Source organism: Engraulis encrasicolus, chromosome 20 (genome assembly GCF_034702125.1).
Source record: "Engraulis encrasicolus isolate BLACKSEA-1 chromosome 20, IST_EnEncr_1.0, whole genome shotgun sequence".
Taxonomy (NCBI): domain Eukaryota; kingdom Metazoa; phylum Chordata; class Actinopteri; order Clupeiformes; family Engraulidae; genus Engraulis; species Engraulis encrasicolus.
The window spans coordinates 52,229,918-52,247,365 of record NC_085876.1 but is presented as its reverse complement, the minus strand read 5'-3'; the positions used below and the strand labels follow the sequence as shown (position 1 = coordinate 52,247,365).

The 17,448-nt window shown below is 44.3% G+C and overlaps 2 protein-coding genes across 2 annotated transcripts in view; one reads left to right on the top strand and one right to left on the bottom strand.

Annotated features, from left to right (window-relative positions):
• The window catches only part of LOC134436094 (NHS-like protein 3), a 153,173-nt gene extending 151,453 nt beyond the window's left edge, over positions 1-1,720 (top strand). Inside the window, exons 13-14 of the mRNA XM_063185121.1 lie at positions 447-689; positions 1,614-1,720. Coding sequence (XP_063041191.1) covers positions 447-689; positions 1,614-1,641 — 271 coding nt within the window. The 3' untranslated portion in view covers positions 1,642-1,720. The remainder of the gene's footprint in view (positions 1-446; positions 690-1,613) is intronic.
• A 6,683-nt stretch (positions 1,721-8,403) lies between these two features.
• The window catches only part of yars1 (tyrosyl-tRNA synthetase 1), a 19,887-nt gene continuing 10,842 nt past the window's right edge, over positions 8,404-17,448 (bottom strand). The window contains exons 7-15 of the mRNA XM_063185001.1: positions 17,193-17,273; positions 14,941-15,033; positions 14,253-14,388; positions 13,079-13,164; positions 12,725-12,860; positions 11,687-11,805; positions 10,968-11,161; positions 10,511-10,652; positions 8,404-8,550 (exon numbers count right to left, since the gene is read on the bottom strand). Of these exons, the coding sequence (XP_063041071.1) occupies positions 8,440-8,550; positions 10,511-10,652; positions 10,968-11,161; positions 11,687-11,805; positions 12,725-12,860; positions 13,079-13,164; positions 14,253-14,388; positions 14,941-15,033; positions 17,193-17,273 (1,098 nt within the window). The 3' untranslated portion in view covers positions 8,404-8,439. The remainder of the gene's footprint in view (positions 8,551-10,510; positions 10,653-10,967; positions 11,162-11,686; positions 11,806-12,724; positions 12,861-13,078; positions 13,165-14,252; positions 14,389-14,940; positions 15,034-17,192; positions 17,274-17,448) is intronic.

The window sequence follows — 17,448 nt, the reverse complement described above, 5'->3', positions numbered from 1 at the left end:
GATCCCCCTGGAGTGGCATTTAAGGGAGATACAGGGTTTTATGTCTCTCATAGGAATGAATAGGATTTGGCCATTTTTTGGTCTTTTTGGGTCCAACCTTGGCTCCAACTTGGCTTCAACAATGAAATAGAATTTTGGCCTCCATTCTATTTACTCTCAATGGTGTATTTATATGTAAGCTACTTGACACCTTTATTTCCCCCCCGGGGATCAATGGGATCAATAAGTCACGCCCTCTACTTCCTGGTTCATGGGGCAGGAGGAGTCAAAAAATAATTACTGGGTTTGAAAATTAGTGTTTTTTTTTTTACACAAATCCAAACCTTTGACTTCCACCTAAGCACCACAAATCCAAAAATCACTCATTTTCAAGCCCAGTAATCATTTTCTGACTCCCCCTGCCCCATGAACCAAGAAGTAGAGGGCGTGACTTATGCCCCATAAAGTGACTCTACTACTCTACTGGGTCTCCAACCACCAGGGGGTCAGCAGCAGCAGCAACGGCACCCAAAACACGACGAAGCCAAAGGCAGCGACGCCGACGTCACCTTCCACCACCAAGACGCCTTCGCAGGGGGCGAGATCTTCTGCCATCACTGCAGCGACAGGAGCCAATGGCGGTGCTGCAGTCAGCTTGGCGTCAGCCAATCAACAAGCACAGACTACAGATGTCCAGCCATGTTCCGCAGGTGCAGTGTGTTAGTCTGATTATGACCGACTCTCAAATTTCGTACCTAGAATCTGGTCTGACCAAGAAGATAACCAATAACGTTTCCCAAACCTCAGTTTGCTACTGGTGGAGGCCAGAAAGGCGGTGCCAAGCTTAAACCAAAACTTTTCTTAGTCCCAATAGAACGTCTCTGCTTAAAATATAAACCACTGCCTTCCACATGCCTCTACCCAGGGAATCCCACCTGATATCTCCCTACATCTCCATCCATGGCTGAAGTGCCCTTGAGCAAGGCACCTCACCCCACATTGCTCCAGGGACTGTAACAAATACCCTGAAAAATAATAACTGTAAGTCGCTTTGGATAGATGAAAACGTCAGCTAAGTGCAATGCAATGCAATGTGTATTACAGTTGGGCCATAAAAATGTATAGCATGTTAAAAATGTGACATTTTGTGCATCACAGGAATAACAGCTCACACTCAAATGCAAGATAATACACTATGTGCAGCCTAATTTGAAATATGATGGGAGATTGTTTGTGAAATTTCAATATGAGTAGTACGTGTGTGCCACTGCACAATTTTAAACATTGAGTTTGGTCCGCGACTCCAGATTTTGATTTTGGCCCTCGGTCAATTTGAGTTGAGTTGACACCCCTTGAAATCCTAAATTGATACAACTCAAAACTACGACTAAGAACCTACGATGTCTCTTACTTACTACTTACTTAACCCCATCACGCCATTCGGCGCATAGGGACCGACGATGTCTCTATGTCAAGAATTACAGTAGGAGTAGTGTACATTACCTTTATGTCAGTTGTCAGAATATGAAATGTATTCTATAGTAGCCCTTTAATGTACACCGTTCCACCAGTGGCACGTTGTAGAAGTAATTGAAAAGTTAACTAACTTGGACCTCTTTTTCTTGTTCTTTCAGGCAAAGCAGACAGAGCAAATGGCATTGAAGTTTCGTGAGGAGGGTTGGAGCAGGTGTCAGGGAAGAGCAAGTCGTAGCAGAAGTGTCTGTATGATGGAGAATGATAAAGACTTGGAGAGATGGAAGAGGAAATATGAACGTACAAGTACATCCAAATGGAGGATCAGCAAGACGAAGATATCACGAGGTGTTCAGCAAGACGAATGGAATATGGAGTATGAAGTATGGAATATGGAGTATGGAGTATGAAGTATGAAGTATGGAGTATGGAATATGGAATATGGAGTTCTGTATATTGTGAGTCTCAAAGACAGGAACCAGAAGCTGTGAAACATGTGATGAACAGAGACAAGTTTGGGCACCGACCTCGGTCTCAAACTAGGGTCCATGTCAAAATCAATCCTCCGTCATTTCCTCAGACCTTAGTTGTGCCTGCTCAACTTCCGTATCCTCTTAATGCAGATGGCTCTGACGGTAGGGCACTCGCCTGCAACGTGGTGCTGACCCGGGTTCGATTCCAGCTCGGGTCCTTTGCGGCACTTCCCCCGTCTCTCTCTCTCTCCCAACTCACTTCCTGTCTCTCCTCTACTGTCCTCTCTCAGGAAAACAACAAATTAAGGCTTTTATTAGGCTTTTACAAATTGAGACTTTTAAAAGGCTTTAAAAGACCCATTAAAAACACTTTTAAAAAAAGGCCTGAGGAAAGGATGGAGGGATGATTTTGAGATAGACCCAAAGAGAGGCACCGGGATCTGTGCCTGACAACAAGCATGGACACCTAACAGAAGGCCACAGTGAAGTGAAAGCCCAAGTGGGAAACTCCAACTCCCATTGTCAGTGTGACACAGCACTTCACCGCACACAAGTGCACACTGCACACTACGAAATTGCATTTATGCCTCACCCGTGCAAGAGAGGCACCAGGACCTGTGATTGACAACAACATAAGCATGGACACCTAACAGAAGGCCATGGGGACTATGTACTTTGCGCTAGCTGAAATAAATTGCCTTAGCCTTTACAATGGCCTTCCTCTGTATGCAAAACACACTCCTTACACCTTTCACCTTCAGCTTTAATTGAGCTTTTGAAGCATTTTTTTTCTTAAAGGCCGAAGAGAAGCTGTGTCACCATGGAAACCCACAGTAGAAGGCAGTGTTGCCAGATTGGGCGGTGGCCGTCTGCAGGTAAAAAAAAAAAATCAAAAACGGACATTGGGCGGGTCTTTCCGTAGCTTTTTGGTCATAGAAATCAATACAATTTGGGTTCTAATTGGGCGGGAATTTGTGCCTCCAGGTGGTTTTGAGCATTTTGTGGGCGGGAAATTGTCAGACACACCTGGCAACCCTAGTAGAGGGGTGACTACAGTATGTGGGTGAACTCCAATGCACACTCGTGTCCTCCACTTGTGCTCGTGGCCTCGTGTTTTGCTGACGCCCCGCCTCTGTGGAGAAAACAATAAAGTTTCCCTGCTGTCAGCCTAGCCACAACAACTTCTTCAATCACCATCCCTACTGCAAATGAGAAAATGACATTAGAATTGTGTTTTTTTGCGAGATATTGAAATACATTTCTGTTGTCAGTGATGTCATCATGAGGTCACAAGCAGGCAAGTGAGCAACAGAGGACGGAAGTCTGCATATTGGAATGCAACCTATGTGTCTCACTGTGTTAGACTGCCCACTGTAGAGGGGTGACTACATGTAGGGCCTATGTGTCTCACTGTGTTATAGTGCCCTCCACAGGTCAGCATGGGTACTACACACTGTTTATCTGGCTGTTAGATGATCAGACAGCCACACCCTGTACTGGGACATCTGGTCCTGTCATACTATTGAGAACACATCATACATTTATTTGTTTGATTTATTTGAAGCACCCTCTAAAGTAGATTTATTGTGAGCGTTTTGCTTTCCTAACCACTTGCCATTATTGTATTTTTAATGCTAGATCGATACATACATACATGTGCAAAACTGTCCATTAACTTGTAATTGCATCTAAATCGACTTTGAAGACTAAACAAAAAAATATATATATATTTAATATTTCTTCTTTTTGATCTCCTTTTCCTTTTGGAAATATGGTGAAAGTGTTTTTAAGAATGATAACTGCAAACGGTTGAATCTAAATGAACTCTATAAAATCTATATCATGAAAGCACTTTGTTATGTTGGGATAGGCTGACGCTGTTGCCATAATGTGAGAGGGGGGTGTGGCACCAGGACTGGACTGGGGGGAGAAATATACGGCCTGGGCACTTTTGGCTTAAAGGGGCCCCTCATGGGGGAGAAATAGGGTCCGGGCACTTTTGGCTTAAAGGGGCCCCTCATGGGGGAGAAATAGGGTCCGGGCACTTTTGGCTTACAGCCCCCACCCCCCCTCATAATTAGCTGGACTGGGGGGAGAAATAGGGGCCGGGCACATTTGGCTTAAAGGGGCACCTCATGATTAGTGGCGCAGAACTTACATGGGGCCCTAAACTCACATGGGGCCTATTGTAAAAAAAAATATATATATTATTATTATTTTAAAATTTCTGAAAATAGGGGCCCACAAGGGTGCGGGGCCCACAAGGGTATGCCCGCTATGCCAGATGGCCAGGGGCCCACAAGGGTGCGGGGCCCACAAGGGTATGCCCGCTATGCCAGATGGCCAGGGGCCCACAAGGGTGGGGGCCCACCAGGAAATGCCCGCTATGCCAGATGGCCAGGGGCCCACAAGGGTGCGGGCCCACTGGGAAATGCCCGCTATGCCAAATGGCCAGTCCAGCACCCAGACACCAGTAAAGACCAATATGTGCAGAATGAAGTATGCTACTGCTAGAAAATAAGTACACTACTTTTTTTGTTTTTAAATAAACATTTAAAGAAAACCACTTCAGTAGAGGGCAAGGCAATGGTGTCCAGGCCACTATACTGCTATGAACCTGTTATAATGCTACTATTTATGACGTATTTATATGACAATGAGTGTTTTTTTTCTTACCTGTCAAACCCTCACCTGTCATCCTACAGTATGGGGAACAGGAAGACTCTTTCCATGTGCCGTGACTCGAGCGCTGCAAAATCAAATGTAAACATTTCCAAAGTTTCCACATAAAGTTCCTTACAACAGCCTCCTGGTGTCCTCCTGACTGTGTATCTCATTCTGCTCTATGTGAAGTGTGTCCTGTTTCGTTTGATGGTTTCAGGGTTCCCACACCTTTTTCTTTTTTTTTTTAAACTTTCTTTTTTTATTAATTATTCACATCCAGATACCAAGTTACAAGCATGAAAAAAGACAAAACAACACAATAATAAAACCAAAAACAAAAACATAGTATAACAGCTTATGGGTTCATCGTCTTCATTTTTTTAATATATAAATGCAAACAATCAAGTCTATTCATCTATAATTTGTTCAGTGGTATCATCAAAGATTTTCTATTCTAAATGCATTAAGAACGTCTCTGGTATCATCTTTGTTTTTGTAACAGAGCCATTTCACCCATTTCCTTCCAAATAGTTCCTCCCGCATTTTCAAAAAATGTGAGAACCTTTCCATGCCATATATCTCTTCCACTATACTAAGCCAGTCTTCTTGAGTTGGGTGGTCTACCTCCCCCACACCTTTTTCATGAAGAAATTCAAGCACTTTTCAAGCACCTTCAAGCACCACATGTTCAGTTTTCCAGCACCCTTAAATGGGTCGCAGGAAGGTGGTGTGGGGGTCCTCCCCCAGAAAATGTAGTGTTTTTAAGATGCAATTTCCTGCATTCTAATCAATTTTAGGGTGTCGAATGGCAAATCCCATCTGACATCTCACTCCCTCAGATTTTTGACGTACCTGAACAATTTATTTCTATTATTTGGCTTACTGAATTTGACTTGACATAAATGTCAAGGGTTTGCAAGCACTTCACCAAACATTCAAGCATTTTCAAAACCTGAAAACACTTAATTGAAATTCAAGCATTTTCATGGAATTCCAGCACCAGTGGGAACCCTGTGGTTTATTAGTTCTCTGTGGGTGCTGAATGTGTGTGTGCTTTGTGTAGTATTGCATTTGTATTGCACTATGGTGCTGTTTCCACGTAGCAGCCAGGATCATTTTAAATGTGGATTTTTTTTCTCCCGTTTAACAAACCTGGCGGGTCGGGAGTCGAACCGGCAACCTTTGGGATACAATTCTGACGCCCTAACCGCTTATACTGGTATAATTGGGCAGTCATGTGTAAGTATACCACTATTGACAATCCAGTGTCATTTATTAAATCACAGGGAGTCAAAACATCTGTCCACTTTATTTTCATTGTATGTTATGTGCGCCCAATGCGATTTTCGAATGACAAAAACATGACAGTTGTGCTGTGCTGTGCAGTGCAGACAAAGTAATGCCAGTCCACTACGGTGAGGTTTGACCCTCTCCCCCATCCGTACTCCAGAAGTGAACAGAGTTCCCAAAGAGCGTAGATTAGAGGAGGGCCCAATTCGAAACGGGGAAGGCAGCTGTCCTTCCAGTGAGCTAACTGGACATCGAGTCATCAAGTGTGAATCGAAACGAAAAATTGCTTTATTTCCTCTCTCGGCAGTTGACTGCATTTGTGGGCGTAAACGAGGATATTTCGAGGATACATCAGATGCTGACTTCGCTGCCTTGGTACCCAACATGCTGTGCGCCACCTCCCTCTCAACCGGAAACTTGAAAAACAAACATGGCTACTACCCAAGCTACTACCTTATCATACTCTTTATTCTGACACTTATGTATGTAGATATTGAAAATCGAATGCATAAATCAACATTGTAGTATCTAAATATGCTGTCGCTAGATCTATTTATAGCCTATTTTACGATTCCGCCGTCTGACGATCATTCACCGTTCAAATAGCATGCGTAAGCTAAGCGCTAACGTGATGAACGTAACTCCCGCCATAGAATCGCAAGAATCGCCGTAACATCAAATGCGCAAGGCGGCGCACTCGTTAGTTACGGCTGCCTCATCAGCTAACTGATCAGTGACCTGTTTATGTAGGAGGAGAGTCATCGAGTCACTGCCTCCCGTTTCGAATTCAGCCCATGATACTTCAGGCTCAGGCTCTTCCTGGATCCATGTGATGTCAGGTTTAGGAGGCCTTCGGTTTGGAGACCTTTGGAGTGTCCTTAGCACTTTAGATGGCGGTAGCGCACTCCTTGTGTAAGCTACCACCAAACATCACAAAAAGAGTAGAAGGAGTAGCCTGGTAAACCAACGTCACCCGCTGGACACTGAAATTTTTCAGCTAGCGAGTGGATCTGGCCTAGGGATCTGAGAACGTTTTGAACACTGTGCCCTGAGTCTGGCAAAACCAACCACAACGCCAAGATTTGTTTTGAATCAAAGCTGGCAGGTTTTTGAGGGAGTGACGACGAAGCTCGCAACACCCTTGGGAAAGCACATCAACGGCAAAGGTCGCTGATTGGTCAGAGCGCCGGCACGGTTTGAAAAAACAAACGGTTGTTCCCATCAACAATCTTCGGAGGTATCGTTCATCGGGGCCAGACTAAATTACTCCGGTCTCACATTTAGGCTGGTTTATCAGGCTAAAGAAGGAAGTGCCTGTAGTGCAGTATAAACTAGGGCCCCCAGTAGTGCAGTATAAAACATGGGCCCTCTGTAGTGCAGTATAAACTAGGGCCCCCAGTAGTGCAGTATAAACTAGTGTCTCTGCAGTGCAGTATAAACTAGTGTCTCTGCAGTGCAGTATAAACTAGTGTCTCTGCAGTGCAGTATAAACTAGTGTCTCTGCAGTGCAGTATAAACTAGTGTCTCTGCAGTGCAGTATAAACTAGTGTCTCTGCAGTGCAGTATAAACTAGGGCCCTCTGTAGTGTAGTATAAAACATGGGCCCTCTGCAGTGCAGTATAAACTAGGGCCCTCTGTAGTGTAGTATAAAACATGGACATGGTCAGTCTTTGCAAGGACACCACCATTGACAATCCAATGTCACTCATTAAATCGCAGGGAGTCAAAACATGTAATAATGCATCCACTTTATTTCATGTAGCTGTTGTTACAATTTGACCTGATTATTTTATGAGCGGTTTTTACAATGACAAAACATGACAGTCAACTGTACATACACACAGTCTCCAGTTCAGTAAGCCCAGGTGATGATGCATGGCCCCAGCCCTTGGTACTATATCTGAACTTACACACACACACGCCTGTCTTAAATGACGCACTTGTGCACTTTGGGCAGTACATTGGTTTCAGTGTGTAGTCAGTGCGCTCTACGGACTTAAACGTAGTGCTTGAAGTGCACAAGTGTGTAATTTGAGACAAACCACATCCCTTCTGAGCCACTTACAAAACAAATTCACTTTGGCTTTTCTGGGATGCGTTTCTCGACAACGTCGTGGCTAACCAAGTTAGCAACTTATTCGGTTGCAATGTCATTTCCCATTGGAAACGTAGGAAGCTGCTAGCTTGTTAGCGACGATGTTGACGAGAAACGGTGAGATCCTGGTGAGATGAGAAGATGGCAGGCGAAGGTGATACAGTAATATATCGCTGTATGTATTGTTTTATTGTAATATTACAGTAATATGTTGAGTCAGACTTGTAGAGTTATCGATTCCTGTACAACAGCGGTAGAGCGGAGCAGCCAATAAAAACCTGAACGTCACTGAACAACATGGCAGAAATGGGTGGCGTATGTTACTATAGCAACTGCAAAGTTCACTTCTGCTGCAGAATTTTGAGACAGGACGTGGTGGTCGTGGGAATGTGAGTGTGTGTGTATGTGTATGCGTATGTGTGCGTGTGTGTGTGTGTATGTATATGTGTGTGTGTGTGTGTGTGTCTAGCTGATGTTTCCGCCCTTGAGTGTTTTGCAGGTAATTTGTCCCAACTTTGTCATCAGGTCTTTGTCTTTCCACTGAGCTGCACACGCATCCGAGATCTTCAGGTCAACCTACAACACACACACACAGACACGCACACAGACACGCACACACACACACACACACACACACACACACACACACACACACACACACACACACACACACTATTAAGCCAAGGTCTATAAACAAATATACAAAACGGTGCAAAATGGTGGAGCATTCGACCGATGACGTCACACCATATAATTACAGTGCCCTCCATAATTATTGGCACCCCTGGTTGAGATGTGTTAAAAGCCTTAAAATAAATTCAGTGTTTATTGCAGAAGAATACTGTCACACTGAAAATTGTAGGAAAATGTAGCCTTCAACTCAAATGAATTGTAAGAAAATAAAAAAATCCCTGACTGAAAAATAATTATTTTTCATTAAATCACCTGTTCCACAATTATTGGCACCCTTAACAATTCCCAGGAAATAAATATAATTGAAGCATTTCTGTCATTTCTACAGTAGTTTACAAAGTTTACCAGAGTATGTAGGAACATTTAATTAGTAATTCATCACTTCCTGTTTCCCTGGGGTATAAATATGACGTGACACCGAGGCCATTTCTCTTATCCACTCTTAAACATGGGAAAGACAAAGGAACACAGCATACAAGTGAGGCAGATGTGCGTCGACCTTCACAGGTCAGGCAGAGGCTACAAGAAGATTGCCACTCAACTGCAGCTGCCCATATCCACTGTGAGAGGAATAATTAAGAAGTTCAAAACAACTGGAACAGTGGTAAACAAGCCTGGACGAGGACCCAAGTTTATTTTGCCACCACGCACAGTGAGGAGGATGGTAAGAGAAATCAAAAGATCTCCAAAGCTCACTGTTACAGAATTACAACAAATGGTAGCATCCTGGGGTCACAAAGTCTCCAAATCAACCATCAGGCGCTGTCTACACGCCAACAAGCTGTTTGGGAGGCATGCACGGAGAAAACCTTTCCTCACTCACAATCATAAACGCAAGCGTCTGGAGTTCGCCAAGCGGTATTGGGGCTTCAACTGGGACCGTGTGCTTTGGTCAGATGAGACCAAGATTGAGCTTTTTGGCAACAAACACTCTAAGTGGGTCTGGCGTACCACGAAAGATGCGCATGCTGAAAAGCACCTCATACCCACTGTGAAGTATGGGGGTGGGTCAGTGATGCTGTGGGGCTGTTTCGCTTCCAAAGGCCCTGGGAACCTTGTTAGGGTGCATGGCATCATGAATGCTTTGAAATACCAGGACATTTTAAATCAAAATCTGTTGCCCTCTGCCCGAAAGCTGAAGCTGGGTCGTCACTGGGTCTTTCAGCAAGACAATGACCCTAAACATAAATTATGGCCAAATCTACACAGAAATGGTTCACCAGACACAAAATCAAGCTCCTCCCATGGCCATCTCAGTCCCCTGACCTCAACCCCATTGAGAACCTGTGGGGTGAGCTGAAGAGGAGAGTCCAGAGGAGAGGACCCAGGTCTCTGGATGATTTAGAGAGATTCTGCAAAGAGGAATGGCTGAAGATCCCTCTTTCTGTCTTTTCCCATCTTGTGAAACATTATAGGAGAAGATTAGGTGCTGTTTTGTTGGCAAAAGGGGGTTGTACAAAATATTAACACCAGGGGTGCTAATAATTGTGACACACATTATTTGATGTCAAATAATTATTTCTTTATGTGGGATTTTTTCCCCACTGAATAAATGCACTTGTATTGAAGGTTGGATTTTTCTCTTTTTTTCCATTTAGGTCCCATATTATTTAGAAAAAAAAAAAAATAATTGGAAGCTAAAAAACACATCTCAACCAGGGGTGCCAATAATTATGGAGGGCACTGTAATTAACACACACACGCACACATTTACACACACACACATACACACACACACACACACACACACACACACACACAGACAAACACACACACGCACGCACGCACGCACGCACGCACGCACGCACGCGCGCGCAAACACACACACCTCCCCATACCGTACCTGTATTTTCTCGAAGATTTTCTTCTTGGGGTTGAGTTTGTCGTCAGGCTTTCCAGAATCGTAGCCGTCCACGTACACCTGTTCCCCTGGCGACGACCCCTCGGGGGGGTCAAGAGGCTCCACCCTCCTGGGGTCACCCTCACTGGAAAACACACACACAAGGAGAGAATATCACGTCACGTCACAGTTATGTCACACACACACACACACACACACACACACACACACACACACACACACACACACACACAAACACACACACACACACACACACACACACACAAGGAGAGAATATCACGTCACGTCACAGTTATGTCACACACACACACAACGAGAGTACGTCACACACACACACACACACACACACACACACACACACACACACACACACACACACACACACACACACACACACACACACACACACACACACACACACACTCTCTGTCCTACTCACATGGATGCGCAGAGCAGCATGGCTTGGGATTCGATGCCCCTCATCTTCTGGGGCTTCAGGTTGCATAGCAACACCACCATGCGGTCCTGCAGTGCATCCTGGGAAACGTAGGCCACCAGGCCGCTCACCACCGTGCGAGGCTCCGCCTCCCCAACGTCAACCTTCTCCAGGTACAAGGAGTCAGCATCCGGATGCTGAGGGGGAGAGAGACGTAGGGATTATATAACTGTGGGTGTGTGTGTGTGTGTGTCTTCTCCAGGTATAAGGAGTCAGCATCCGGATGCTGAGAGAGAGAGAGAGTTATATTAGTGTGTGTGTGTGCGTGTGTGCGCGTGTGTGTGTGTGTGTGTGTGTGTGTGTGTGTGTGTGTGTGTGTGTGTGTGTGTGTGTGTGTGTGTGTGTGTGTGTGTCTTCTCCAGGTATAAGGAGTCAGCATCCGGATGCTGAGAGAGAGAGAGAGAGAGGTAGAGAGGGTTATAGTGTGTGTGTGTGTGTGTGTGCGAGAGAGTGTGTGTGTCTTCTCCAGGTACAGCTAGTCTGCATCCGGATGCTGAAGGGGAGAGAGGAGGAGGGTTATAGCAGAGAGAATGGATAAGTATATACTCCTTGAATCTCTGGTTATAGTGTGTGTGTGCGCGCCTGTGTGTGTGTGTGTGTGTATGCGCCTGTGTGTGTGTGTGTGTGTGTGTGTGTGTGCGCGCCTGTGTGTGTGTCCTCACCTTCTCCACGCTGATGATCTTGCCCACTCTGATGTCCAGTCTGGAGGGAACCACCTCCTCATCGTCTCCTCCTCCTGCTCCTCCTCCTGCTCCTCCCTTCGCTCCCTTAGGGGCCGCTTCTGTTCACAACAACACACATACAGACATCAGAACAACGTGCGTGCGTGCACGCGCGTGTGTGTGTGTGTGCGTGTGTTCGTGCGTGAGAGTCTGTGTTCCTCAACTGCTAGGTCGTGCCCTAAAAGTGGGTGGCCCAGTTTGCAGTTTGTGTGTTTCCCTCAGGTCATTCATAGGGACTGTCTTGGCTGCCAGTGTTCCGGAACACCGCGTTCCAACTCTGGAATTGCTCAGCATTCATTCTGCTCTCATCAACAGACACTTATTTCCTCCATCCCCCTCACCCATGGCACACGGGAGGTGCATGATTCATCACAGAGAGATTAGATAGATTTGTGTGGCTTGAATTCAACGAAGTTGAAGTTTTTTCAAGTAATGTTAGATGCGTGTTCTTTCGACATGCTGATGTTTATATCAGAATTTTGGTTCCTTTATGAGATATGGGTCCATCAAATGTATGTTTTCGCAGGCAGCTCTACTAACAGACGAGGGAGTCAACCGCATGATGTCACGGCCCTTTGGCTAATGTCGCACTAAAGGCCACAGAATTCACACTTTTAAGTTGCCGTCTTAACACGTTTTGCCCGGAAATGTATAAAATTGGATCGATGTTTTAGATATAGGCAACATTTTCATGTGAATGATAGATGAATATTTGTTTCAGCTCTTCTTTAAAAGCAGTCATAGCCCTGTGTGTGTGTGTGTGTGTGTGTGTGTGTGTGTGTGTGTGTGTGTGTGTGTGTGTGTGTGTGTGTGTGTGTGTGTGTGTGTGTGCTACTGACTGTTCTTGGAGGGTGGGGGGTAAGCGGTGGAGGTGTGTGTGTGTGTGTGTGTGTGTGTGTGTGTTTGTGTTTGTGTGTGTGTGTGTGTGTGTGTGTGTGTGTGTGTGTGTGTGTGTGTGTGTGTGTGTGAGCTACTGACTGTTCTTGCTGGGCGGTGGGTAAGCGGTGGCGGTGAGTTTCTTCAGCTCGGGGCTCTCAAACTTCTTGCGTATTGGGTCCAGCAGCCTGTTCAGAGCCTCTTCTACTGACGCCTTCAGGTCACCAGGGTGGACTTGCTGCGCACACACACACACACACACACACACACACACACACACACACACACACACACACACACACACACACACACACAGGAAACATGAAAACTGAAAATAAAGTCTGCACACTTCAGCCAATGAGACAAAGACAGACTAGTGTGACCTGTACGCCCGCGCACGCACCCAACCACACACACGCACACACACACACACACACACACACTGTGTCTGCCTACCTCTGCAGCGAAGTCCTTCTCCACGTCCTCGTAGACTTTGTAGACCTGGTCTCCTCCAAACTTGGCGTCTCTCTTGATGACGAACTCTGGAGGAGCGTGAAAGACGTGATCACAATGTCATGTAATGGATAAAAGAGTCACCTAAGTGTAATGTGATGTAATGTAATATAAGGTAATTTAAATGGGGCTAACTCTCTTCCCTTTCCTTTTATTTACATGCATGCTTTTTGCTTCTGTAGTGGGTTTTATTTCTTTTGTTACTAACAGTCTGTTTTGATATTGGATGAATGTTTGGGATTTTAAATTCTATTGCTTGTAAACATCTAGCCTGCCTATTTTGGACACCAGATGGAAATTAGCCCTTGGGCTACAATCTGGCATATTTACATATATGTACATGTATGTATATGTTCATTAATGTGCAATGTCATGAAGAAATAAAGTAAAGTAAAGTAAAGTAAAGTAAAGTAAAGTAAAGTAAAGTAACTGACCTGTGTGCAGTGGGAACAGGACTAACTAGTGTATGTAAAGTAAAGTAATGTAAAAGTAAATGGGCCTAACTGACCTCGGTGCAGCTGTAAATGGGGCTAACTGCTAAGTGTAACGCAACATAATGTAACGTAATGTAATGTAAAGTAACTTAATGTAATGTAATGTAATTTAAAAGGGGCTAACTGCCAAGTGTAATGTAATATAATGTAATGTAATGTAATGTAATGTAATGTAATGTAATGTGAATGGGGCTAACTGCCAGGTGTAATGTAATGTAATGTAATGTAATGTAGTGTAATGTAATGTAATGTAATTTAAATGGGGCTAACTGCTAAGTGTAATTAATTTAAATGGGGGTAAGTGTCATGTAAGTGTAGTGTAATGTAGTGTAATGTAATTTAAATGGGGCTAACTGCCAGGTGTAATGTAATATTATGTAATGTAATGTAATACAATGTAATGTAATGTACCGGTAATGTAATTTTAATGGGGCTAACTGCCAGGTGTAATGTAATGTAATGTAATGTAATTTAAAAGGGGCTAACTGCCAAGTGTAATGTAATGTAATTTAAATGGGGCTAACTGCTAAGTGTAATGTAATGTAATGTAGTGTAGTGTAATGTAATTTAAAAGGGGCTAACTGTCAGGTGTAGTGTAATGTAAATGGGTCTGCGTAACTGACCTGAGTGCAGGGGGAACAGCACGTGCTTGACGAAGGAGAGCACCCCGTTGTTCTCCACGTTTCCCGGCTCGCAGAAGGCCTTCTTCAACTTCTTCTTCACGTCCTCCCGTCGGTCCAGCAGGTCGATCTTGGACTCCTGGAGGAGGAAACGCAAATGAGACACTCACAACCTCGCAACAGCTAAAACAGGGATGGGCAAGTGGAGATACGGGAGCCACATGCGGCCCGCCTCCTCACTCAGTGTGGCCCTTGGATAAAATATAACTTTTAAAAATGATAATGACAAGATTAAAAAAAAAAAAAATCCGATCAAGGAAGTTGATTTTAGAATCTTGGAGGATCGCAACACCAACTAAAATATATCCAAGTATCATCCCTCTCTCAGTGCAAATGTTACCTCCAAGCTAGCAATTAACATTGACTCTTGTGAGACCAGCTAGCCAGCCGCCAACTGGTCTCATAGGTTTCAATGTTAATTGCTAGCATGGAGGTAACATTTGCACTGCTATACTCAGAGAATGGTTAAAAGTGCAGGAGAAAGGCAAAACACAATCATTTCACTCAAGGAGAGGTATAAAATAAGCTTATTTTCAAAAATGGCATAGTAGCACTTTAACTGAAAAATCTGCTAATCTAATCCAATGGGCCTGTGTAGGATGCCAGGCTCTTCCCTCCTGGTCCCTCTCACCTCTTCTGAGGAGCTCATCTTGCCCCCCGTCAGGCCGGGCACCATGGGGTTCATCAGGTGGGCACGCTTGGCATAGCCTAGAGACGGCAGATACTACACACACACACACACACACACACACACACACACACACACACACACACACACACACACACACACACACACACACACACACACACACACACACACACACACACACACAGTTAAAGGAACTGTACTGTATATTCATATTAGGGGTGGGCATAGATTAATTTTTTTAATCTAGATTAATCTCACTGTAATTATGAAATTAATCTAGATTAATCTAGATTAATCTATATCAAAATGGCTCATTCAGAATAGGCGCGCTAGCGAAATAATGCCGAAAAAAAACCTTGGGGGTTTCTTTAGACAGATGCCGCATTAGACCAGAGCTCATCTCTTTTTTCCAAAATGCATCTCATCTTCAAAAAATGGTCATGTTGATCCTTGGTGATGAAAAATCACTGCAATATTTGTAAAGTGTGTCGAATATGTTGGGAAGCATTTACAGTTATAAGATACTGAAATTTCAAAATGAACAGCGCTATAAGTTTTATAGGGGAATAGGCCTGCAGATAAATCTTTCAAACATTTAGGCTATTTAAACAAAATGACCTCAACAGTTCAGCATTTCTAATGGGCAGAGAGAGAGAGAGAGAGAGAGAGAGAGAGAGAGAGGGGGAGGAGAGAATCTGCCACTGACTGTTAAAAAGAGCAGCCGCTCCTTTAAGAGAGGGAGGAGCTCTGCGCACAGCAGCCCACAGCAGCTCCAGGCTGGATTTCTAGAACCTACGGCACTGGCCTTCGGGGATTTGGCCTAAACCCGACAGTTGTTCTCAGAGTTAGAATGCCAGAGGAGTAACAACTTGAAATGAATTCAGTTTGCAAAAAAAAATCAAGCGCGACAACCGCGAGGTTTATTATTACCGCCTGTTGTATCTCAATAGTCGCAAATGCGTGATCGCAATACAATTACACAAACATTCAGCTAAAGTAGATAATGACAGTTTCAGTTTGACAATCTTCAAAATGCATATCACACGGACTGTTTTGCAATTATGGCACAGGCAAGATTTCTGGAAGTGGTTGTGTTCCACGCAATGCGTGAGGAAATGTAGGCTATGTCGGGCTGGTAGGCTACTCACACAATGTCTCTCTATGCTTCACCTCAAACAATAACGTCTCTTTAATCTACCACTTACGAAAAAGCACTCAAACAACACCTACCACGGCAGAGAGATGAATGTTTTCAGCATGCAAACCCTGTTCATATTTAGTTCTGCTGATAGCAACAGGTGGAGAGGAGAAGCGGCTGGAGCGCAGTGTGAAAGCGTCTGTCAATCAAGCGCTATGGTGACGTGCATACCCAAACTCCAAACCCATATTTTGAGTATAGATTAACGTGCGATATTTTCTTTGTCGCGCGACAAGAGGCTCACATTATCGCAGCACGTTAACGCCGATAACGGCCCACCACTAATTAATATACTTTATTCTAAAAAAAAGAAATATAAACAAACCATGAGCCGCCATGAGCAACCCATAACCATTCCACATTCCATTAGAAGGCTCTCAGAAAGGGCTGGACTACATAAGGCAGCCTCGTCGGCCACTGACATACAGGGCTCTATATCAACACCAGCCAACCGGACAAAAGCTGCTGAAATCTCAGTTAAGCTGGTAGAAAAGACCAACTTACTAGCCACTTACTAGCCACTTGGACTCATTAGTGAGTGTGTGTTTGGCTTGTAAGATTAACATTTACCAGACATTTTGGCTGGTGGTGAAAAAAGTTAATCAAGAGCCCTGCTGACAGGTAAAGGGTCGCTTGAGCAATGCATGTAGAATTTGATAGAAATGTTCTTTTAAACCATTTTAACCTGATGCTGCGTATTTATTATTTGACCTATAGTGCCTGGAGCGGCATACACACTGCATTCAGGCTCATGAGAGTTTAGATTTCTTCATTAAAATGTGGGTATGTTAGAGCTGAATGAACACATTCTAATACAAATTTTATTTGCTTCGAATGCTGAAATATTTAGGTTTTAATAGGCAGAGGGCACCTCTTCCCAAAAAGGGCTTAGGCATTCAGCAGGCGTTTTATGCACGTGCCTTAGGCTAAAATGGGTTAATGATGTCTATGTTCTCAGAGAGCCAGAGTAAATAGCAACACTGTGGAACTTTCAAAACGCACACGCGCGCGCACACACACACACACACACACACACCTTCTCTGCCAGCGTGAAGATCTTCCTCTGGTCGACGCCTCCAAACTGAGCGTCTACTTTCAGGTACTCCTCATCCAGAGCCTGTGGACACACACACACACACACACTTTAATACACACTATGAACACAGTGGAAACATGACGCACAGTACAAACTCTTAAAGGTGATGCTTATCAAGAACCTGATAACAGAGTCACATTCAGGATGGTGTGTCTTTGTGTGTGTGTGTGTGTGTGTGTGTGTGTGTGTGTGTGTG